At 48.3% G+C, this 25005-nt stretch overlaps 2 protein-coding genes across 5 annotated transcripts in view; one reads left to right on the forward strand and one right to left on the reverse strand.

Annotated features, from left to right (window-relative positions):
* Positions 1-16135, forward strand: part of LOC307244003 (titin-like) — a gene marked incomplete at its 5' end in the record, with an annotated part of 164899 nt that extends 148764 nt beyond the window's left edge. The window contains 17 exons of the mRNA XM_080018975.1: positions 482-763; positions 1015-1608; positions 1728-2015; positions 2175-2474; positions 2605-2907; positions 3117-3419; positions 3760-4344; positions 4514-4816; positions 5006-5305; positions 5450-6025; positions 6204-6509; positions 7564-8154; positions 8408-13441; positions 13570-13742; positions 13937-14090; positions 14251-14517; positions 14761-16135. Of these exons, the coding sequence (XP_079875101.1) occupies positions 482-763; positions 1015-1608; positions 1728-2015; positions 2175-2474; positions 2605-2907; positions 3117-3419; positions 3760-4344; positions 4514-4816; positions 5006-5305; positions 5450-6025; positions 6204-6509; positions 7564-8154; positions 8408-13441; positions 13570-13742; positions 13937-14090; positions 14251-14517; positions 14761-15053 (10652 nt within the window). The 3' untranslated portion in view covers positions 15054-16135. The remainder of the gene's footprint in view (positions 1-481; positions 764-1014; positions 1609-1727; positions 2016-2174; positions 2475-2604; positions 2908-3116; positions 3420-3759; positions 4345-4513; positions 4817-5005; positions 5306-5449; positions 6026-6203; positions 6510-7563; positions 8155-8407; positions 13442-13569; positions 13743-13936; positions 14091-14250; positions 14518-14760) is intronic.
* Positions 16136-17227: 1092 nt separating this feature from the next.
* LOC307243782 (bone morphogenetic protein receptor type-2-like) overlaps positions 17228-25005 on the reverse strand; it is a 15526-nt gene continuing 7748 nt past the window's right edge. For all 4 annotated transcript variants that reach the window (XM_080018732.1, XM_080018730.1, XM_080018729.1 and 1 more), the window contains 5 exons: positions 24468-24547; positions 23913-24023; positions 23556-23705; positions 19713-20682; positions 17228-18738 (listed from right to left, as the gene is read on the reverse strand). In XM_080018732.1, the coding sequence (XP_079874858.1) occupies positions 18500-18738; positions 19713-20682; positions 23556-23705; positions 23913-24023; positions 24468-24547 (1550 nt within the window). In that variant the 3' untranslated portion in view covers positions 17228-18499. The remainder of the gene's footprint in view (positions 18739-19712; positions 20683-23555; positions 23706-23912; positions 24024-24467; positions 24548-25005) is intronic.

Raw genomic sequence — 25005 nt, forward strand, 5'->3', positions numbered from 1 at the left:
AAAATAGTAGACAATTCAGCTTTCCCTTTTACATTTACAGTAATCCAGCTGATGTTCTTGTCTACAATGACTAACAATAAGCAATAGGTTATAAGTATCCTGGACCACTGACATTACAGCTGCCCTCACAACATTAGACTATTGACAACATTAGATTAGATTCAACTAATTATCACAGTACTGAGGCAACAAAATGCATTTCTCTGCATTTCACATCCTGGTAACTGATGTATCTAGGAGCACTGGCTGCATGTAGCGGCGCCCAGGGAGCAGTTGGGAGGTTAGGTGTCTTGCCCAAGGACATGTTAGGTGTCTTGCTCAAGGACACATCAGCACGCTATCAAACTGGCAATCTTCTGATTACTAGACGACCCGCTCTACCTCCTGAGCCACTGCCCCCAAGATCTGACATGTCATCTCTGAAACAGGACAGGACTCAAACTCTGGACTTCAGTAAAATTAATTGTGTGTTTGAACGCAGAAACTCCTGACTTTGAGCTGCATGATGACCTGAAGAAAACCATCTGCCTGCGTGCGGGCGGCTCTCTGCGCATGTTTGTCACTGTGACGGGTCGTCCCACGCCCGTCATCTCATGGAGCAAAGAGGGTGTGGACCTCCATAACCGCGGCTTCATTGAGACCACCAAGACCTCAACCACACTCATCATTGACAAGGTGCATCGCTACGATGCCGGCAAATACAGCTTGGTGGCAGAGAACTCTGCTGGCAAGCAGGAAGTCAGCATGCTCGTCAAGATCTATGGTAAGATGATGTTGCTGTTGACAAGGTGTAAATATAAAAACAATAAAAGTATATGCTCCATTGAGACTTTTAACTGTTTGATGGACCAGCTGGGAATTTATTAAGTGATTTACTGACAAAATGGTAGGTACTTTAAGTGAAAAAGATAAATAATAAAAAACAAGAATGAGAAAAACATGAATTGAGCGTAAAAGATAGAAAGATAGACAGTCTACGTTCAATAAGCAACATCCTGCTGTTTCCTACCATAGATACTCCTGGGCCAACTGGACCAATCAAGATCAAGGAACTGACCAAGGAGTCAGCCACCATTTCCTGGGAGGCTCCCACTGTGGATGGAGGTGCACCAGTCAACAACTACATCATAGAGAGACGTGAAGCATCCATGAGGGCCTACAAGACCGTCACCTCTAAGTGCAGCAAGACCTCCTACAAGATCGACGGTCTGATGGAGGGCATGCTGTACTACTTCAGAGTCATGCCCGAGAACATCTACGGCGTGGGAGAACCTTGCGAGACGCCCGACATCATCCTGGTGTGTGAGGTGCCTCAGCATCCACAGAAGCTGGAGATGATCGACGTCACCAAGACCACGGTCACCCTGGGCTGGGAGAAGCCTGAACACGATGGTGGCAGCAGGCTGACAGGCTACGTCATTGAGGCCTGCAGGTTTGGTACTGACAAGTGGATGAAGGTGGCAACTATGAAGACCACAGACTTTGAGCACACCATTGAGAAATTGAATGAGAATGAACAGTACTTGTTCAGAATTAGAGCAGTCAACAGCAGAGGGGCCAGCGAGCCAAAGGAGATGGTAACAGCCATCACGGTGCAGGAACAGAGAGGTAATTCATGGTTTATTACGTACAGGAAGCTTAGTGCGATTATATAATGTGATTATATCAGTACACACATGTCCGTCCCAAACCGTTTACTACATGCAGATTTTCTGCCTTTCTTCCAGTCATGCCAGTGGTGGATCTGTCCAGCATTCCTCAGAAGGTTGTCAACGTCCTGGCTGGGAAGACTCTGGACCTGGACCTGCCCATCATCGGCAGACCACCTCCCGTCTGCTCCTGGTACTTCGCTGACAACAAGATGAAAGTCAATGACCGCATCAAAATCAAGAGCACTGGAAAGTTCTCTAAGCTTACTGTGTCAGAAACCACAATTGATGATACAGGAGACTACACACTGGAGGTTAAGAACGTCACTGGAGTCACCACAGAGGTCATCAAGGTCATCGTCCTCTGTAAGGAACTACTCTCTCCTAACAAAACCACCACTGTGCACTTTGATTTGTAGAAATGTATATGAATGTGAATATATGGCTGTATTGATCTGCTTTGCACTGCAGTGCAGTGTAAACCGCTGTCATAAGAACCCTAAATATTTTCATTCGGTTTTCCAGCCAAACCTGACGGACCAAAAGGACCGATCAGGTTAGATGAGATCGACGCCACCTCGGTCACCTGCAGCTGGGATCCCCCAGTCAGAGAAGGAGGCGCACCCGTCAGCTGCTACACGGTGGAGCAGCGTGACGCCCACAGACCAGGCTGGGTGCCTGTTTCTGACTCTGTCAGCAGACCTACCTTCAAGTTTGAGAACCTGATCGAGGGAGACGAGTACGTGTTCCGCGTTGCTGCCATGAACCGTTATGGCACCGGAGAGTTCCTGCAGTCCGAGATCGCCATGTGCAAGAGCCTTAAGAGTAAGAAAAGGTTCCTTTCGAGATAAAACCCTTTACACTGCATGTGACATACAACATCCTGACACACTTACAGAATACCTTTGAATCAGTGACTGTACATTGATGAGAACATGTGACTTCTCTTCCACAGACGTTCCCGGACCTCCTGGTAGGCCAACTGTGTTTGATGCGTCTCGTGACGGTATGACCGTGGCCTGGAACCCCCCAGAGGAGGACGGCGGCCTGGAGGTCTCTGGCTACATCATTGAGCGTAAAGAAGTCAGGTCAGAGAGATGGGTGCGTGCCAACAAGAATCCAGTCACCATGACTAGATACAGGTCGACAGGGCTGATTGAAGGCTTGGAGTACGAACACAGAATCACTGCTATCAACGCCAGAGGAATGAGCAAACCCAGTCTTCTATCAAAACCTGCAGTGGCCACAGACCCCATCGGTGAGAGAAGTGACTTTTCAACTTTATATTCAACCAATTACAGCATTGCAGCAGTGGAATTAGCTTGACTTGGCCGACATTACCGCACATCAAAATAAATCTGTAAATGCTGTGGAATTAAACACTAGACCCTCTCTGTGTTATTTGAACTGTTCACATAAAAAATACTGTATATGCACTACTCAAATTCTTCCTGTTTCCTTCCATAGATCCACCTTGCTGTCCACAGAATCCCAGAATCACTGACACCACCAAGTCCTCTGTATCTCTGGCCTGGAGTCCCCCTGATGACGAGGGAGATGCCAGGGTGGACGGCTACCTCATTGAGATGCAGAAGGTTGGCACCATGGCCTGGATCAAGTGCAACACCACACCTTCTCTGATCTGCGAATACACACTGACCAAGATGCCCCAAGGAGAGGAGTTCAAGTTCCGTGTGATGGCGTGCAACGCTGGAGGCTCAGGAGAACCTGCCGAGGTCCCAGGAACTGTCACAGTCACTGAGATGCTCGGTATGAATACTGTGTTTCACACATTTCACTGCCTATTTGTATGACCGTCTGTATACGTATGTATGTGACAAATTATCCCTTGAACTTGATCTTGAACTTGAACAGTTGGCAACAAAAGCATAATCACTTTGTGTTTAAAAGATTCATGGGATTGAGGGTTCAGACCAGGGGAGGCCATTGATTTCTATGTGAAATGTGGGTTTGTGAAGCCCTTTGGGACTGTATTGTGATTAAGGGATATATAAATAAATTTGACTTGACTTGATTGTTCTGTAAACTTAACATGTTAATGTTTACAAGGTCAGCAGATTTTACTAACTGTCGCTTTTCTGTCTTTTAGAATCTCCAGATTACGACCTGGAGCTGAAATACAAGGATGTCTATGTGGTGAGACAGGCAGGAGTGGTGCGACTGTCTATTCCCATCAAAGGTAAACCCCACCCGACCTGCAAGTGGTCTAAGGATGGCGGCAGCTTCTCTGATAAGGCCATGATCGTCTCCACCGAGGACGCCAGCGAGCTGGTGATCAAGGGAGCTGAGAGGAGCGATTCGGGCGTCTACGACCTCCTCCTGGAAAACAAAGTCGGCAAGAAGAAAGCTCAGATCAAAGTGAAGGTCATTGGCCGGCCAAGCGCCCCTGAGGGACCCCTGATCTTTGAGGAGATCCAGGCCAACTCAGTCAAGGTGTTCTGGAAGGCACCCAGTGATGATGGTGGCTCAGAGATCTTGGGCTACATCGTTGAGAGACGTGAAGCAGCAAGGAATGCCTGGTACACTGTGGACTCCAGAGTGACGGACACCCAGCTGGTAGTGAAGGGCCTGAAGGAGGGAACAGAATACAATTTCAAGGTCACTGCTGAGAACTCCTTCGGTATCAGCGCTTCACTCAAGTCAGAGGAGCCACTGGTGCCCAAGACTCCTCTGTGTGAGTGCTCACCATACATCACATTCACATTCACACCATTACATTTACATTACAGGTTTTCCTCCAGAGCGACTTCCTAAGTACATCAGTCTTGTTACAGTGCTTCATACTATCATTGTGAGCAATCAATAAGAATATATTAATACTTTTTATTTCATATATTGACCAGGTTGCCCTGAGCCCTCAAGCACACCACCAGAGATCATGGATGTCACCAAGAGTTCTGTTGCTCTGGCCTGGTCTAGACCCAAGGATGATGGTGGCTCTGCTATCACTGGCTACTTTATCCAGTACAAACAAGTGTGTGTGGAGACCTGGTCTCGCCACGAGACCAAGATCACCTCCACCATGTTCACTCTGCCTGGCCTCACTCCAGACGCTGAGTACCAGTTCTGTGTTGTGGCTGTTAATGACATTGGAGAGAGCGAGGCCGGACCCATGTCTGACTCTGTTACATGCAAGGATCCGTTCGGTGAGATTCACTTCTGCTGCACTCTTAAAATAAATGTTTGCAGGTTAACAGTTAAAGAGGGTGAATCCAGGCACATCCAACTGGAATTAATAGTTTTTTTTTTAATGACATCACTCAACATTGATGGTAGAAAATACATTTCTAGTCCATTTTTTTGCTGAATGCAAATTGTTTGAATATTTTTTCCAGATAAACCCAGCCAACCCGGGGAAATCGACATGGTGAACGTCATGAACAACTTCATCACCATCCGTTGGCAGGCGCCAGAGTGTGATGGTGGGAAGGAGGTTCTAGGCTACTGGGTGGAGTACAGGAAGTCCACCGAGAGCACCTGGAAGAAGTGTAACAAACAGAGGCTGAAGGACAAAGAGTTCACCATGCCTGGACTGTCAGAGGCCACAGAGTACGAGTTCAGAGTGTTTGCTGAGAACCAGACAGGAATCAGCAGACCTCGTAGGACCGCTACATGCATCAAGACCAAACTCAGTGGTAACAAAAGCGACAGCTCTATAGATATTCTCTGCAGAGTTGGATAATATGATTTACTCCATAGGACTGTTTTACATAAATGTTTATGTATATGGCTGTAAATCGTGATAAGAATTATTTGTAACAATGATTTTGCTTGTGCAGTGGAAACCAAACCAAGCCTTAGGAAGGAAATGGATGAGGTAACTGCCAAACTGGGACAGCCTGCAGTCATGAAGTGCCAGATCATCGGCAGACCCGTTCCTGAGATAAAATGGTGCCACATGGGCAAGGAAGTCGTAGAATCCCGCAAGTACGAGATGAGCTCGGACGGTCGCAACCACAGCCTATCCATCATGACCGACCGGCAGGAGGACGAGGGCGAATACACCTGCAAGGCCATCAACGATGCAGGAGAGGCTGAGACCACCGGCACTCTGGTGCTGGAGGCTTCTCCCAGCTTCCACCCTGACTACCCCCTGAAGGACACTTACTACGCTGGCCTGGGAACCACCCTGCGCATCCACGCTGTGTATATCGGCCGTCCAGAGCCCAAGATTATGTGGCTGCACGGGGCAAAGACCCTGGAGAACTCAGAGGACATCACCATTGAGACCACCGAGCACTACACACACCTGGTGGTAAAGAATGTCCAGCGCAGAGTCAACGGAGGAAAATACAGAATCAGATTGCACAACCACTTTGGCAGGGCTGACACCGCGTTCAATGTGGAAATCTATGGTATGTTCATAAGAATGTTTATGGGAGCACTTAGTGATGGAACCATTTTAATGTCTCTATAAATAACAGCAATATGAATTCACCGTAGTAGCAGTGGAGTGAGATTTAAGCCAGATTTAGCCATTTGGAAATGTAATCAGTTTAGGCTGTGGTCAACTCATTATCATCGTTTTTGCAGACAAACCCGACATACCGCAGGGCCCCATCGTCCTGGAGGCCCTGCTGAAGAACTCAGTCATCATCAGCTGGAAGGCTCCCAAGGATGATGGAGGCTCCATGATCACCAACTACATCGTGGAGAAGCGGGAGGACAAAGAGGGCGCGGAGTGGGAGCTAGTGTCATCCTCTATCAATGGCACATCCTGTCGTGTACCCAACCTGATCGACAGCGCAGGCTACTTCTTCCGTATATATGCTCAGAATCGCTATGGAAATAGTGAGCCTCTCGAACTGGCCGCACCAATCCTGATTAAGAGCCAACTGGGTGAGTCAAGGACAGATAACGTGAAGTAAAGCCCCTTTCCCAAGTGGAATTCGTAACATTGCTGGATTAAAAATATCCGGCAAAGGCAGTAGGTAGTCATTCCCACATTTGCCTCCTTTACGGGAAAGTTCCATATGGAGTCTGTTCCCGCATAGATGATTGTTACAGATACATTATAAAATACTCGAATGAGAGGCGTCTAATATCACCGGACTAGACAACAGCATTGTTTTTTACATCAGCGCTTCGCTCCCTGCCCCACGGACTCTTCCCTCCCCTGACGGAGCAAGGACAGAGCCCTGTCCCTGGACGCAATAGCCCTAAACCCATGTTATTAAATCAGTGTGATCATTTTCATCCTGTCTAACACGCTCTGCCTCCAGAGAAGGAACGTTCTCCACCTGTTCTCCCTCTCCCTGCCCGCGAGAAGGGCTTGTGCCCAATCTCCCCGCGACGCACCCCGAGCTCTAAAAGACATGTCTAGGGCCTGAGCGGCATTTATAACAAGAGAAAGAATAAAATGTAACAATATAAAGACCTGTCTCTGTAAAGACTGGACGTGTTTCAGTTTCTCGTCTTTGCAGCCGAGCTCCATGGTTCGGATAGTAATCTACACTTTTACAAACGTTTTTTTTTTTTTTACCAAAAGCAAATCTATATTTTTTATACTTGTACGAAATGAATACTTGTAAAAACCCACTATTCGTGCTTTATTTGATTTCGGCTCCACCCGTACTTTACAGAAATGTTGCTGCTTCCATTCCAAACACTTCCATTCGCAGCTGAAATTATTCTAGGTCGAGAGCGGGTAGATTTACAGGACGACTTTTATTGAACATTGACAACCGTGCCCATTCCCACATGACGCCAATACCGAACATTGCCAGTAGATTTACGGCTTTCTGCGCAAGTGGGAAAGGGGCTTAAAATAACATTAGATGCAGAAAACCATCGTAAAAGTATTGGGAGACTAATGTAGTATTTATAAAAAAAAATCTTCCAAGCTAAAAAAAAAAAGAAATTATTTGTCTCCTTTATCTCTCCCGATCAACAGAGAAACCATCTCCCCCACTGTCGCCTGTCATCGCTGGCATCACCAAGGACTCCTGCGTGGTTTGCTGGAAGCCTCCTCTCAGCGACGGTGGATCCAAGATCAAGAGCTACTACCTTGAGAAGAAGGAGAAGAAGGGAGAATGGACTCCGGTTACCAGCGATGAGATCAAACAGACTGTGTTCTCCGTCAAACGCCTCACAGAGGGTGCAGAATACATCTTCCGTGTCAAATGTGAAAATCTGGGCGGACAGAGCGACTACAGCGAGGAGACGACTCCCATGGTTCCCGTCACGGCCGTCGATGTCCGTGCTCCCGCCTTCAAGGAGGAGCTGAGAAACATGAGTGTGAAATACAAGAGCAATGCAACCCTGGTCTGTAAGATCTCAGGACAACCCAAACCTGTGATTAAATGGTTCAGAAGAGGAAAGGAGATCCACTCTGATGGAAAGAAGATCAAGATCCAGGAGTTCAAGGGAGGATACCACCAGCTCGTCATCACAGAAGCAGATGAGGAAGACTCCACCGTGTACCAGATCAGAGCCACCAACCAGGGAGGCTCCATCTGTGCTACAGTGTCTCTGGATGTGGAGGGTAGGGACTTACTACAACCATGCATAAAGTCTTAAATCATTTTCATCACTCAATCATCACTTTAAATCATATTGTGACGTGGATGCATGCAATTTTCCAACCAGGGAAGCTGAAGAGATCTTTCATGTTTAATGTCGCTCTCTAATCTTAAAATACCTAACTAGGCTGAGCTTTGCATTAATGAATTGATGATATAAATATGCTGGTTATGAATAAATAAAGGTAACTAATGGATTATGCTTCTCAATTTTAGTTCCTGCCAAGATCCACTTGCCCAAGAACTTGAAGGACAAGGAAGCTATCCCTGCCCTGCGTGGAGAGGTGGTGAACATCAAGATTCCTTTCAGTGGAAAACCTGACCCTGTCATCACATGGCAGAAGGGGCAGGACCTCATCGACAACAACGGCTACTACCAGGTCATCGTCACCAGGTCATTCACATCCCTGGTGTTCTCCAACGGAGTGGAGAAGAAGGATGCTGGGTTCTACATTGTCTGTGCCAAGAACAGATTTGGCATTGACCAACAGACAGTTGAGCTGGATGTGGCTGATGTACCCGATCCTCCACGTGGCATCAAAGTCAGCGATGTCTCCAGAGACTCTGTTACACTGAACTGGGTGGCTCCAGCAAATGATGGTGGCAGCAGGGTTACCAGCTACATCATAGAGAAGTGCCCTACCACTGCAGAGAGATGGGAGCGTGTTGCTCAGGCCAGAGATACCCATTATACTGTCATCAACCTGTTTGGTGGAACCAGCTACCAGTTCAGAGTGATCGCTGAGAACAAGTTCGGACAGAGCGCTCCTTCTGAGACAAGCGGCCCCGTCATGACGAAGGAGGACAAATCCAGAGTCCTGCTGTACGACAGGGAAGTTGATGACACAGGCCATGTACCCAGAGGCAAGGCGCAACACTCCAGTGCTAAGAATGTCCATAACAAGTATGCCATTGCTGAAGAGCTCGGCAGAGGTCAGTTTGGTATTGTCCACCGCTGTGTTGACATCAGCTCAGAGAAGACCTACATGGCTAAGTTTGTCAAGGTTAGGGGTGCAGATCAAGCCATTGTTAAGAAGGAGATTACAACACTGAATTTGGCCAAACACACCAACTTCCTCCTCCTCCAAGAGTCCTTTGACAGCCCTGAAGAGCTGGTGTTGATCTTCGACTTCATCTCTGGTGTTGACATCTTTGAGCGCCTCAACACAGCCGACTTTGAGCTAAATGAGCGTGAGATTGTTAACTACATCAGGCAGATCTGCTCGGCTCTGGAGTTCCTGCATGCTGAAAGCTACGGGCACTTTGACATCAGGCCTGAGAATATTGTATACACCACAAGAACCAGCTCTAATGTGAAGATTATAGAATTGGGCCAGTCCAGACACCTGACTCCTGGAGACCAGATCAAGGTCCAATACACCACCGCTGAGTATGCTGCTCCTGAGATCCACCAGTGTGACATGGTTAGCACTGTGACAGACATGTGGTCAGTGGGTGTCCTTGCTTATGTGCTCCTCAGTGGTCTGAACCCATTCACTGCGGAAACCACCCAGCAGATGATTGACAACATTTCCAATGCAGTGTACAGCTACGACGATGAGTCATTCAAGCAGGTCAGTGTTGAGTCATTAGATTTCACAGACCGTCTAATGAGCAAAGATCGCAAGCACCGTATGACTGCTGCAGAGGCTCTGGAGCATCCTTGGCTGAAGAAGCCTGCGGAAGAGATCAGCACTAGAACGATCCAGACAAGCAGGCACAAGAGATACTACCAGGCCATTGTGAGGAAGGAGTGGTACACAGTTGTCTCTGCTGCGCGTGTGGCCAGTGGCGGCTCCATCAGGTCCCAGAGAGGAGTCTTTGTGGCCAAGCTGAAGATTGCTCCATTTGAGCATGGCCCTGTGGCAGGCCAGATAAGCCATTCTGTTGGAAATGAGGGCGACAATGTCAAGTTCATCTGCAACATTGAAAACTATGACAGCACCACTGAGGTGACATGGTACTGTGGTGTCAGACAACTTGAGGCTGGTGACAAATATGAGATTGACTATGAGGACGGCTTGGCTGTAATCACCATCAATAAGGTAACAAGAGCAGATGACGGCACCTACAGATGCAAGACAGTCAACGAGTATGGAGAGGACAGTGCCTATGCAGAGCTCTTTGTCTCTGGAATAAGATCCTACCGTGACTTCTTCACAACCCGTGTGGTGAAGAAGGTGAAGCGCAGGATTGACACTGCAAGAATGCTTCAAAAGCCACCTGAGTTCACCCTGCCTCTGGTCAACCGCACAGCCTACATTGGAGAGGATGTTCGCTTTGGCGTCACCATCACTGTGCATCCTGAGCCACGTGTTGTCTGGAATAAGTCTGGACAGAAGCTAATCCCTGGCCAGGATGATAAGAAATACAAATTCATCAGTGACAAGGGTCTGTACCAGCTCATTATCCACAACCTTGAGGAGGACGATGATGCTGAGTACAGCGTTGTGGCTCGTAACAGGTATGGCGACGACAGCTGCAAGTCACGTCTTACTGTTGTACCTCGTCCCAAACCAGCGGACCTCACTCTGAGACCAATGTTCAAACGCTTGCTTGCTAATGTGGAGTGCAAGGAGGGCCAGAATGTGCGCTTTGAAATAAGAGTTTCTGGTCGGCCAGAACTTAAGTGGGAGAAGGATGGCATGCCTTTGTCCTTTGGTCCATCTATTGAGATTGTCCATGAGGGCTTGGACTACTTTATACTGCATGTCAGAGACACTCTTCCAGAAGACTCTGGTGTGTACAGAGTCACTGCCACCAACTCTGCTGGATCTGCCAGTTGTCAAGCCACCCTGAAGGTGGGACGTGTTACCCATGTAAAGAAGGAATATGAGATGAGTGAAAAAGACAAGAAGAAGTTGGCAGAGAAGGAAGAAATGGAAAAAAAGGTGAGACTCTCTCAGATTCTGGCTGGCACCGAGGTCATGCCTTTGCCACCTGTGGCAATGCAAGCCATTAGAGAGGCAGCTACCATGTTCAAACCAGCCGTGACAACAAAGAAGGGTGAAAAGACAGAGGCTGAGATACAAAAGGAAAAAGAGGAAAAGAAAAAGAGGGCAGATGAGAAGAGGCTGCGTATGCCCTATGTTGTTCCAACTCCTCGTGTCATCAATCCTGCTGTATTGGAAGAGGACATGGAGATCAAACACTTCAAACCCTTCTCTGACATGAAGTGGTACAAGACACTGCGTGATCAGTACGAGTTCCCTGAACCCATGGACAAGATCAGAGAGAAAAGGATGAAGCGTATCCGTCTCTCCAGGTGGGAGCAGTTCTATGAGGTGCCTTTGCCAAGAATCAAGGACCAGTATAAGCCTAGGTGGCGCCTTCCATCAGTGACCCAAGACGACCTAGAGATTGTGAGGCCTGCACGCCATCGCACTCCTTCACCCGAGATGGATGCCTACCACAGAATCCGGAGACGGTCTCTGGGTGATCTCTCTGATGAGGAGCTTCTGTTGCCTGTAAATGAGTACCTATCCATGAAGAGAACTGAGGAGGAAAGGCTTCGTCTGGAGGAAGAGCTGGAACTTGGCTATTCTGCTTCTCCCCCCAGCCTCAGCCCTGTTCGCTTTGAGCTGCCTGCCCTGCGCCCCACTTCACCAAGAAGGGTCTACAGTGATGACGAGGAGGGAGAGGAGATCCAGAGGTATGACTCTTATCGCATCCCCTCTAAATACGAGGCTGGCCCGAGCTTCCTTGACCTACGCCAGCGTCATGACAAGGCCACATACAAACCACCCAGACAGAAGCAAAGGGTTTATGAGGAGAAAGAGGACCAGGAGCTACTGCGCCCACACACAACACACCAGAGAATCTCATCTTACAAGAGTGAGCTCAAGCGCATGGAGTTTGAGGAAAAGACAAGAGTCGCTAAAAGAGAGACTGTCACTGTCTCCACAGTTTCTGAAGGTGTTGAATCTGAGTATCTGACTTCTGTTGCCTCTGCATATATTCCCAAACCAATGAAGAAGCTCCCACCACCTGAAGCTGAGAGGAGGTCTACTACCTCAGAGAAGGCTGCCAAAGCAGATGTAACGTTCCCAAAAGTGGACTTCCTGTCAAGGTACGAGGAGCGGAAGCAGGCTTTGAGATCAGAGCGTAGGTCGATGGAAACGAAGGTGGAAGTGGTGACTCAGGCTCCTTTCAGTCTGGATCATGCCCCACGTGTCACTATAAGGATGCGCTCACATCGCGTGCCTTATGGTTCTAACACTAAGTTCACCCTAAACATCCAAGCCAAACCCGAGCCTGAGATCAAATGGTTCCACAACGGGAAAGAGATCCAGCAAAGCAGGAAGTACCACATGACCAACCTAAGTGGAGTCCTGACTCTCCAGGTCATCGGCTGTGTGACTGAGGATGCCGGCACATACCGTGTGGTCAGCAGAAATGCCAAGGGAGAAACCTCTGACTATGCCACATTGGATGTAACTGGAGCTGAATACGCTGCTTTCTCCTCTCTCCGCAAGGAGGAGGAGCCTCCATCGGCCCTACTCCCGGAGATGACCAAGACAGAGGTGTACCATGTCTCTTCCTCTAAGACAACTGTCAAAGAAACCATTCAGGAAACGGTGCAGGAGACTACCACAGTTTTTGAGAAGAAAAGGGAGAAAGTTGGCCTTCCAGCCAAGATTCTGACCAAACCACAATCCCTAACTGTGGATGAAGGAGGCCTTGCCAGATTTGAGTGTGACGTCGACGGTGAACCAGCGCCTTCTATCACCTGGCTGCATGAAGGAGCAGCCATCGGTTCCACTGTGCGGCACCACATTGTCTCCTCCCAGTACAGCTCCACATTTGAGATCTCCTCTGTTGAGACATCTGATGAAGGTAGCTACACTCTGGTGGCGGAGAATTCCGGAGGGAAGCAGGAGGCTCATTTCACTCTAACTATTCGCAAGTCTGAATTGAGGGAGAAGGTTGTGGCTTCCCCAAGGGTCACCTCTCCAGAGGCTAAGTCTCCCCTTCCAAAATCACCTGAACCAATCAAATCTCCCCGGAAAATGAAGTCCCCCGAGCCAATCAAGTCGCCTGAAAGAGTCAAGTCTCCACCAACAGTCAAGTCCCCCACTCCATCTGAAAGGGTTCTGGTATCACCAAAGAGACTGCAGACACCTTCCTTCTCTGCTGGGTCAGAACATCTGGAGATCTATGAATCCCAGGTCTCTGACAGTGGTATGTACCAGGGCACTGCCACCAACAGCGCAGGAGTGGCATCAACAACCTGCACAGTCGCTGTACAGGGTAAGAAAACAGACTTTCTGTACATAGTAACATCTTCTTGGCTCTATGGGCATTCTTTAATAAGCTATCGATAGTACATAAGCCTCTGACATAAATGCTTATCATATGTTTACTAATTCCTCATTTAGGGTCTACGAGCACACACGTCTCAGAGCCGACCAGGAAAAAGGAAACTGTGGCTCCCTACTTCCTGGTGCAGCCTCGGTCCCAGATAGTGAATGAGGGACAAACCATCAAACTGACATGTGGTGTTGCTGGAGAGCCTGCACCAGAAGTGGAGTGGCTGAAAGACAACTTGGTGGTGAGCATTTTGGCTTTATGATGCTGCTAGTGCTGTATCACATCTGATACTGTGACTGGAGCCTTAATATTTGGCCAAAGTTTAGCAACTAAGTGTAGCAGTGTCATACCTTTTGGATTAGCGGCGGTACCAGAGTTAATGAGATCATCCTCAGATGACAATATATTTATGATGAATGTCCTCGTCCTTCGCAGGTGTCTGTTTCATCGAACCTGAGACTGAGCTCCTCTGACAGCGTCTACACCTTGGAAATATGTGAAGCCACAGTTGCAGACAGTGGGAAATACACAATAAAAGCCCGGAATGCACATGGACAGTGCTCTGCAACGTCCTCCCTCAACGTCATCAGTAAGTAGCGGCTGTGGTCGCTGTTGCCATGGACACTGAAGCTTCCTCAAGTTCCCTCTCCCTTCCAAACCTTCCAGCTCATAATACAAGTTGTATGGAACATTTTCCTACACATGAAATATGTTTCAATGTCGTGTGCTTTTATTTTGCATCCTCGCAGCTCTTGTTGAAGAACCAACAAAACAGATTGTAATGGAGTGTAAAGCGCCACCTGCTGGTTTCAGCATGCAGGAACATTTCTCTGCCTCGACGAGCGGCTACAACAGCTCACGCTCCGCAACCGCAGACGTTTCCTTTCAGAGCATGTCAGCCACTAGCATGTCGGCCATGATGTCTGAGTCAATTGTTACCATGGAAATGTCCACTCACTCACATGTAGAGGCTTCCTCCTCGCTGAGGACCCTCGCCCTCACCAAAGGGGTTAAAGGTGAGATCGCTGCTTGTACTGCCGGTACCGCCGTGTCGGCATCTTGGGAAACTACGGCAAACTATAGGAGTGGAGGAGGAACGCAGCAAAAAAACATTTTTTACTAGACTTGATGTTTTTCTATGTAACAGCATTAAATGTTCCTGTTGTAACCCTGACCGCTGAGCTGAGTAATTACGAGTTATGAATTATCACTCTACCAAGTGAATAAAGTCTGTACTTCAAGCCTCTGTCCTTCCCCAGGCACCCCCCCAAGAATCCAAGCTTTTCCAGAGGAGATCAGCGCTGAGGCGGGGAACCCCCTGACGCTGGCGGGGGCCATCTCCGGAGACCCAGTGCCATCCGTGCAGTGGCTACGCTGCGGCCGCGCCCTGCCCAGCGGGGAGGACCACTTCCAGGTGGAGAGCACCGGCGACCACGCCACCCTGAGGATCCGAGCGGTGAAGCAAGCCGACGCCGGAGCCTACACCCTCATGCTGTCCAACGCGTTCGGATCCGACTCGGCAACCGTTAACGTTCACATTCGGTCCATGTAAAGGGGAAAAAAAAAAAAAAAAAAAGGCTGGAAAATCTGTCAGCGAGTTAACCTCTTCCTCCCCGCTCCCTCCTCCACTACCTTTATATTTATTGAATTAGCAAAAATATTCTTTCTTGGTAAAGTCCTGGATTTCTTTTCTTGTAAATATGAACTATTTTTATACCAAACTTGACATGAATTTATGCCAAACTAGACTAAAGTCTAAAGTTGTTATAAAATGTGCCATATTGGATAATTATGACTTAGGATTTTTGAACCACTTTTCTGTGACATGTACATAATGTATATAGCCGAATTTAACGGTTATGAAAAATGTATGCATTGTTATTTATGACAATATTAACTGAAACAAAATGAAACTGAAGGTTTAAAAGGAGAAAGTTTCAAATGAAACGAATACCCTGAAAACGTAGCAACTAAAACATTGTGCCTCAACAGTAAGTTGAAGTCTTAAGATTGCCTCGGCAGGTAGAGAGTCTCCCTGTCGAAGTTACGAACAAGAATCGGACAAAGTTCTAACGATGGCCACGCCTCCCAGCGTGCACCGTCACAGTATCTATGAAATGTAACGTGAGCACAAGACCCTGAGTGCTGTTTGCATATTACCCTCATGGAAGCAGCAGGAACTGGTCTTGTCCTCAGACTGATGTGTCATACCACCATTTTGATGACATGCTCACGGTGCGAGCGGCCTGCACCGTGGGCTCACACGAGTTTCATGTGCATCGTTTCTGGCAAAGGACGACTTGACTAGCTTTCTAAAGTACCACCTCCTGGCCTTGAGTAAAAGAAACAGGAAGTCAGCTCCAGTTCTTCTTTGCAGAATGGGTGCCATCTCTTGGAGGATCGTAGGTGTTGTGTGTTTGACGTGTTTCTAGATTTTAGTCTTTTCACCTTGTCTCTAGTCAGGGTCTGTTAGGAAGCCAACGCACCGCAGCGACGACATCGGCTGTGAAAGTAAAGGAAAACAAGTAGTTTCATGCCCTGCACTTTGAGTGAATTGTTTTGTTGTAGAAATGCCATATATCCATCCTCCTTGAGTTTTATGCATTACTGATTTAATAAAGCATGATTTCAGCACTTGAAGTGTGTGAAGCGTCTTCCTTCTCCCTGCGAGCCGTGGATGTGGGCGGCTAAGGGACACGACGCGTCCTATCTCACACCATTTTCTTGTTTTTTTTTTTTTTAACAAGATTTAAATCCTCAACATTTCAAATCCTGACCACACTCTGGAAATACAACAATCCATACATTTTCCTCTATACCATTATTTGCATAATATCATTAATACAAAAGAGTTTTATTTCAAATGAACTGAAGCTGCTGATACAGTGTGTGTGATACATGTCTGGGTTCTAACTACAGACAGGTAGACAGACAGGTAGACGTCAGCAGTGACGTGGGCTCAGGGTAGGCTCCGCCCACCTTGTAATATTAAGAACATTTGGTTTACAGAATAGTAGTATTACATTTGATCTATTTAAATGTAAAAATACCAAATCTAATGTGTTGCTCTGAATCTAATACATAGATGTTTGAAATATTTCAATTTACTGAAATACGCAGTGTGCAGCAGCAGCACTTCACTGTCTGGAGCTCTGGGCGGGGCACTGGGTGGAGGCTGGGCTGGAATCGGCGAGTCTGATTGTTTGACTGACAGCTTGCGTTGCAGGACAGCGAGCCTCTGCCTTCACCTCCTATAGAAGTAGGTTGAGCAGGTTGGAATCCAAAATGGCCGACACACAGTTGGACAGGTCAACGCTACGCAGAAAGGCACGGGGTTAGAATACAATCGAATGTGATGACATCATCAATGCTTCCGAAACAGGCTGAGTGACCCAGGGGGGCGGGTCGTCTAGTGAGGGGAAGTTTGCCGGTTAGATTCCCGGCTCCTCCCAGTGTCCTTGGGCGTGGCACCTCACTGCTTACAGATGAGCCTCCATCAGCGTATCAACCAGTTGGGAATTATTTTGGACAAAAGCATCAGATCAATGTAATGAGCTCACACAGGGGGGCGGGGCCAGGTGGAAGTGGCTGTAGCTTCCTGTAATTGAGCAGATGAAAAACTCATCAGTTGCACACTCGTCTCGTCTCCTCCTCCACTATTAGTTTAGTACTCGTAATACTAGTTGTAGTATTCATCCTGAGGAATATTACCTCCATCACACATGGTGGTTGCTATGGAGACGTAGTTTATTCAACAGTTTGACAAAACGTTGTGAACGTGGTTTTAATGCGAGTACAACACGACCAAGCGGTAGCCGTGGCAACAGAGAACACGTTTGTCAGATATTAAAGTTCTCATTAAAGCATTAAACAGAATAAAAAAAAGACATTTTGGAAATAATCTCATGTGAAGCCTCGTTAAATAGATTTATTCTGAAATAAAACGACCAGTTTATAGCGAAACCATCCCATAGTATGTGAACCGCCTCCAGCTCATAACACGCAACTTCAACTGAATTCCATGGAATAAAACGTCACTTATAAAAATCTTGGTCGTAGAAGGGTTTTTTCGGTGAAGCGGAACATTCTGGGATGGAGGGCAGACGGGGGCGGGGCTAAATAAGAACTCCGCCCCCTTCTACACGTCAACATTAAAATATGAAACAAAACAATGCAACAGGAAGTACACATGAAGATCAAATAAACAGAAGAAAGAGGTTTACATCAAACTGAAGTCAAAGAACTCCTCCTCCTCTCCTACTCCTCTGCTCCTTCTCCTCCTCCTCCTCATCTCATCTCCTCCTCCTCCTCATCTCATCTCCTCCTCTTCATCTCATCTCCTCCTCCTCCTCCTCTTCATCTCCTTCTCCTCATCTCATCTCCTCCTCCTCATCTCATCTCCTCCTCTTCCTCCTCCTCCTCCTCTTCATCTCATCCTCATCTCATTTCCTCCTCCTCTTCATCTCATCTCCTCCTCCTCATCTCATCTCCTCCTCTTCCTCTTCATCTCATCCTCCTCATCTCCTCCTCCTCTTCATCTCATCTCCTCCTCCTCATCTCATCTCCTCCTCTTCCTCCTCCTCCTCTTCATCTCATCCTCCTCATCTCATCTCCTCCTCTTCATCTCATTTCCTCCTCCTCTTCATCTTCTCCTCCTCACAAAGTTCTTCAGAAAAGTGCAAAATAAAGATTGGAATGAAAAACTGCATAGATTCAACTTTAAAATATACAATAAAAGTAACAGCAGTCGTACAGTGTACTACAGTACGGTCGTAGTACTGTAGTACTATCATAGTACTGTCGTAGTACTGCACTACAGAAAGTTCTCATAACGTTGCGACGTCCAATCAAACGCAGTTGTTGTTTTTTTCTGGAAAATCTCTAGAACAGCCAGTTAACTGACTCACTAACGAGTTACACAAGCAACCTACTACAAGCAACCTACTACAAGCAACCTACTACAAGCATCCTGCTTCTGAGTTAAAGGGTCAATAGTCGTTAAAGGCAGGTGGTGCCGCCGGGGTCAGAGGTGACGGTGGACGTGGCTCCGCCCCCAACCAGGAACACAGCCATGCTGGACTTTGACTGGTTGATCCTGAGGACGCTGCCGCAGACCTCTGGGTCAAGGTCAAAGGTCGTTTCTGTGGAGACGACCCACGACGCCGGACGCCATTTCTTCAAGGTGTACGGAGTCTTAACACGACGCTTAATCTTCTCACCTGAAGTGGAGGAGTCATCTGAGAAAGAGGAGGAGGAGCAAGAGGTGGAGGTGGATGAAGAGGAGGTGTAGGAAGAGTAAGGGGAGGTGGAGGAAGAGGAGGAGGAAGAGGAGGGAGGTGGAGGAAGAGGGAGGAGGAGGAAGGAGGAGGAAGAGGAGGTGGAGGGATGGGAAGATGAATTCACTTCATAAATATTTATCTGATACATTTTATTTACTGTCTAAAGCTGCTGATACACACACACACACACACACAGTTACTGTGTGTGTGTGTGTGTGTGTGCATGTGTTTGTGTGGCTGTGTGTGCGACTGTGTGTGTATGTGACTATGTGTGTGTGTATGTGTGTGTGTGTGTGTGTGTGTGTGTATGTGTGTGTGTGTGTATGTGTGTGTGTGTGTGTGTGTGTGTGTGTATGTGTGTGTGTGTGTGTGTGTGTATGTGTGTGTGTGTGTGTGTGTGTGTGTGTGTGTATGTGTGTGTGTGTGTATGTGTGTGTGTGTGTGTGTATGTGTGTGTGTGTGTGTGTGTGTGTGTGTATGTGTGTGTGTGTGTGTGTATGTGTGTGTGTATGTGTGTGTGTGTGTGTGTGTGTGTGTGTGTGTATGTGTGTGTGTGTGTGTGTGTATGTGTGTGTGTGTGTGTGTGTATGTGTGTGTGTGTATGTGTGTGTGTGTGTATGTGTGTGTGTGTGTATGTGTGTGTGTGTGTGTGTATGTGTGTGTGTGTGTGTGTGTGTGTGTGTGTGTGTGTGTGTGTGTGTATGTGTGTGTGTGTGTGTGTGTATGTGTGTGTGTGTGTGTGTATGTGTGTGTGTGTGTATGTGTGTGTGTGTGTATGTGTGTGTGTGTGTGTGTGTGTGTGAACCCATTTCCTAGAAATCTGGGCGTTCACATTGTGATCATCCTGTTTACATGTCTGGTGTCTAACTACAGGCAGACAGACAGACGTCAGATGACAGACAGGCAGGCAACCAGGCAGGGTCTAGTCTCACCTGAGATAGAGGATGATGAAGATGAAAGGTCCAGTGAGCAGGGTCTGTCTGCCCTTCCCCCTACCTGCCGCAGAGGTGCATTCTGGGTAATTGGAGGGGCTTGTTGAGTGGGATTCTGTGTAGTGGGAGGGGCTTGAGGAGGTGCATTGCGTGTAGTGGGAGGGGCCTGTGGAGGTGCATTCTGTGCAGCGGGAGGGGCATTCTGCATAGTGGGAGGGGCTTGTGGAGGTGCATTGCGTGTAGTGGGAGGGGCTTGTGGGGGTGCGTTGTGTGTAGTGGGAGGGGCCTGTGGAGGTGCATTCTGTGCAGTGGGAGGGGCATTCTGCATAGTGGGAGGGGCTTGTAGGGATGCATTCTGTACAGTGGGAGGGGCTTGTGGAGGTGCGTTACGTGTAGTGGGAGGGGCTAGTGGAGGTGCTTTACGTGTAGCCGGAGGGGCTTGTGGAGGTGCGTTCCGTGTAGTGGGCGGGGCTTGTGGAGGTGTGAGTCTTGCACCTCCTGGTGGAAAGGTGAGCAAAGGCTGTTGAGGGAATGAAAGGGGTTCAAAGTCCTTCACTCCCTCTGTCCTCCCGTTGACCTCTGACCCCTGGCAGAGCCGGTTGTTGTTGTTGTTGTTGCAGTTTGTCCCTCGTCCTGACAGGAAGCTGCGCGGTCGGGCCTGGGGGTGGTGATGATGATGAAGGTCTGCAGGGAGCAGCAGGGGGGCGTGTTCGTCGGGGCTGGACTGGAGGACGCCCACGCTGCTTTCCTCTCCTCCGCTCATCCCTCTCTCCCCCGCTCCCTCCTCCTCCTCCTCTTCCTCCTGAGGTCCTGCCAGGTTCGTTCTTCCACCCATCGTCCCCTTGGCCACCAGGCTGGGAACACCGCTGTTGTATCCGTTGGCAACCACCCTCGTCACGGTGGTGACCAGATGGGGCTCTGCAACCGCAGCAACCATCACTGTGTTCATCTTGGCAACGCCCGTTTCCACCTGAGAGGAAGACAGGAAGTACATCAGACAGGAAGTTCTATCAGAGTGTTAGCCCTGGTGCTTGACGGTCATTCTCACTGAGGCCCTCTGCTGGCCGCTGGCTCAACTAAATACTACCTCCCACCTCCCCACCCATGGTTACTATCCGCAGCAATCTCCGCAACTTGTCTCCCACCCACTTCTCCTCTGTGCTCTCCTCTTCTCTTCCACCCCACGGCACTTTCTCCTCTCTGCAGGTTAATGATGCCACTGACTCCCTCTGCTCCACCTTGAGCTCATGTCTGGAGCCTGTGTCCACTATCCACCAGACCTGCTCGATCAACCCAGTCGCACCCTTGGCTGACTGACACCCTCCGGACAACGTGCACTGACCTCAGAGCAGCCGAGAGGAAATGGCACAAATCCAAAACAAGTGAGGATCTTGCAAGCTACCAGACACTGCTGTCCTCCTTCTCTTCCAGCATCACTGCTGCCAAGAAGGTCTTCTTCAACGATAGGATCAACGGTGCCACAGACACCCGTAAGTTATTCGCCACCTTCAAGTCTCTGCTTTACCCTCCACCACCTCCCCCAGCTACTAACCTCACTGCTGATAGCCTTGCCTCCTTTTTTACTAACAAAGTGGCAGCCATCAGCAGCCAATTCACTAAACAACTTACTCACAACCTGTCTTCTCCAGCCCTAGGCTCATCGTTCCCTGGTTTCACCCCCCTCGCTGAAAGTGAGGTATCTAAACTACTAACATGTAGCCGTCCTACTACCTGTCCGCTAGATCCGATCCCATCCAACCTCCTTCAAGCCATATCACCGACTATCACCCCGGCAATCACACATATGATTAATTCTTCCCTAACTTCCGGCACTTTCCCTTCCGCTTTCAAAGCGGCTCGGGTCGCACCACTGCTCAAAAAACCCTCACTCGATCCCAATCAAGTAGAAAACTATCGGCCGGTCTCTCTCCTCCCATTCCTTTCCAAAACCTTAGAGAGGGCGGTCTCTAGACAGGTTACAGAGTACCTGTCAAGAAACAACCTTCTCGATACACTTCAATCTGGCTTCAAAAGTGGTCACTCCACTGAAACAGCCCTGTTGTCTGTGACAGAGGCCTTAAAAACTGCTAGAGCTGCTGCCAAATCCTGGGTTCTCATTCTGCTTGACTTATCAGCTGCTTTTGACACTGTCAATCATAGCATACTCCTGTCCATACTCTCAAGCATGGGCATAACGGGCAGTGCACTTTCCTGGTTCGAATCTTACCTCACTGGGCGCTCGTTCAGTGTGACATGGCGAGGCCAGCTGTCTGTGCCTCACAACCTCACCACAGGGGTGCCCCAAGGCTCGGTGCTAGGACCCCTCCTCTTTGCCATATACACCACCTCACTGGGCCCCATCATCCGCTCACATGGCTTTTCATATCACTGCTATGCGGATGATACTCAACTCTATCTGTCCTTCCCGCCCGACGACCCTACTGTCTCGACGCGGATCTCGGATTGTCTCGCTGACATATCCACATGGATGAAGGATTATCATCTTCAACTAAATCTGGCGAAAACGGAACTGCTGGTCTTCCCGGCCAAACAAGGTATTTATCACAACATTGATATTAAAATCGACTCTCTATCTCTTGTTCCTACCAAGGCTGCAAGGAATCTTGGTGTCATTATTGATGACCAACTGACATTCTCGGACCATGTTGCCGCCGTCTCCCGGTCCTGCTGCTTCGCACTACTCAACATCCGAAAAGTCAGGCCGTACCTGACCCAATATGCCACTCAACTGCTGGTACAAAGCTTGGTGATGTCCCGTCTCGACTACTGCAACGCTCTCTTAACAGGCTTGAGGCCTGTGCGGTGAAGCCACTTCAGATGATACAGAATGCGGCGGCGCGACTGGTGTTCAACCAGCCAAAGAGGGCACATGTCACTCCGCTGCTCATCGAGCTCCACTGGTTACCTGTAGCCGCTTGGTTACCTGTAGCCGCTCGCATCAAGTTCAAGTCTCTTATGCTGGCCTACAGAGTGATTGCTGGGAATGCTCCCGCCTACTTAAATGCTCTTGTAAGAGCACATGTTGCCCCCCGGATGCTGCGCTCGTCAAATGAGCGTCGCCTGGCTCTGCCGGCCGTACAGCCACGGCAATCCAGGCTATTCTCATTTGTAATTCCACGTTGGTGGAACGAGCTGCCAAAAATGACCAGAGCGGGGACCTCCCTCTGTCTTTAAGAAGCACCTGAAGACCCAGCTCTTCAGTGAGTACCTCCTGTCCTAACCTACAATAGCACCACCTTGCAGTATTTATTGTTACACGAATGTTGTTGTTACACTAATCTCTGTCGCAATGTAGCTGAATGTTATTCTCCCTTGTAAGTCGCTTTGGATAAAAGCGTCTGATAAATGACTAAATGTAATGTAAATGTATAAGTATTTTCCATGAGAGCCAACGTGAGCAGAGCGTTCAAACCTTCTTATGAGTATTATAACATTTTATATTATATGATAAGGCGGTAGAGCTGGTGGTCTAGTGATCTAAAGGTTGCTGGTTCAATCCCAGGCTCCTCCTGCTAGCATGCTGTAGTGTCCTTGAGCAAGACACTTAACCCCTCATTGCTCCTGATGGCTGCGTCCGTCGCTGTTTGAACAATTGTAAGTGGCTTTGGATAAAAGCGTCTGATCAATGTAATGTAATCTATCTGAGTCAGTTTGGTTACAGTGAATAATCGGAGCCACCTAGTGGACTGGCGGCTGTAATACGGTTGTTGTACAATATACCAATATGAAAACTGTATTCAGCATCGCTATCAAATATAATAACTTTATAAACTCTATCATAAAATATCATACTCTCTAATAGGGTCTGAATCCAACACCCACCTGCCTGAGGTTGGACTTCCCCAGCGGGGAGGCTCTGCTCTGGGGCTGCAGGGGCAGCGAGCTGGGCCTCCTGGGGAGGTTCTGCTGCTTGGGGAGAGGAACGTCCACCTGGGAGCCTGGAGCCGGGAGCCTGGAGCCTGGAGCCTGGAGCTGGAGACATGCTGCTGTAGTACTCAAGTACTATACTACTGTACCACTGTACGGAGTACTATTCTAACCTACTGAAGTACTATACTACTGTACTACTGTAACCTACTGAAGTACTATATTCCTGTACAGAGTACTACTGTAACCTACTGAAGTACTATACAACTGTACAGAGTACTACAATACAGTACTACTGCAGTACTCTCTCACCTCAGGGAACAGCAGGCTGGTTGTCATGGAGACCAGCGGATCAGAGCTGAACTGCTTCTCTGAATGTTCCATCAGGTTCTCATCAGAACTTTCCCTCAAGTTCTTATCAACCTGAGAGACAGAGAGAAAGACAGACAGAAAGAGAGACAGAGAGAGAGACAGACAGAAAGAGAGACAGAGAGAGAGACAAACAGAAAGAGAGACAGAGAGACAGACAGAAAGAGAGACAGAGACAGAGACAGACAGAAAGAGAGAGAGACAGAGAGAGAGACAGACAGAAAGAGACAGAGAGACAGACAGAAAGAGAGAGAGACAGACGGACAGACAGAGAGAGAGAGAGACAGAGAGAGAGACAGACAGAAAGAGAGACAGAGAGAGAGAGAGAGACAGATGTTGAACTGATGTTGGTGCACACAGCACATGTGACTGAGCCTGATGCTGCATCATCTGTCCCACACACAAACAACTTGCTTCATTTTCAGCCCTATGAGATATTATGGGATGTCAGCTCTTTGGGAGCGGTACAGCGTGCTGGTGCTGTTGTTGTACACTCACCTCTCTGGGGTCCAGCTTGGTGGTCTCCAGGTCTTCCTCCGTCAGCTGCAGACACACCGGCAGGCTGGGCCCATCGCCCCCTGGTGGATGGAGCGTTACTATGGCGTTACCACAGCGTTACTTTGGCATTGCTACAGCGTTACTACGGCGTTGCTATTGCGTTACAACAGTGTTACTATGGCATTACTATAGTAACTCCAGCGTTACTACTGCATTATTACAGCGTTACTACAGTGTTGCTACGGCATTACTATAGTAACACCTGCGTTGCTACAGTGTAACCACAGCATTACTATAGTCACGCCAGTGTTACTATTGCGTTACTACCGCGTTACGACAGTGTTACTCCAGCGTTACTATAGTTACTCCAGCGTTACTACTGCGTTACTTCAGTGTTACTACGGCGTTACTATAGTAACGCCAAAGTTACTACTGCGTTACTACAGCGTTACTACAGTGTTACTACAGTGTTACTACGGCATACTATAGTAACTCCAGCATTACTACTGCGTTACTACAGTGTTACTACTGCGTTGCT

Source organism: Zeus faber (genome assembly GCF_960531495.2).
Source record: "Zeus faber genome assembly, chromosome: 18".
Lineage (NCBI taxonomy): Eukaryota > Metazoa > Chordata > Actinopteri > Zeiformes > Zeidae > Zeus > Zeus faber.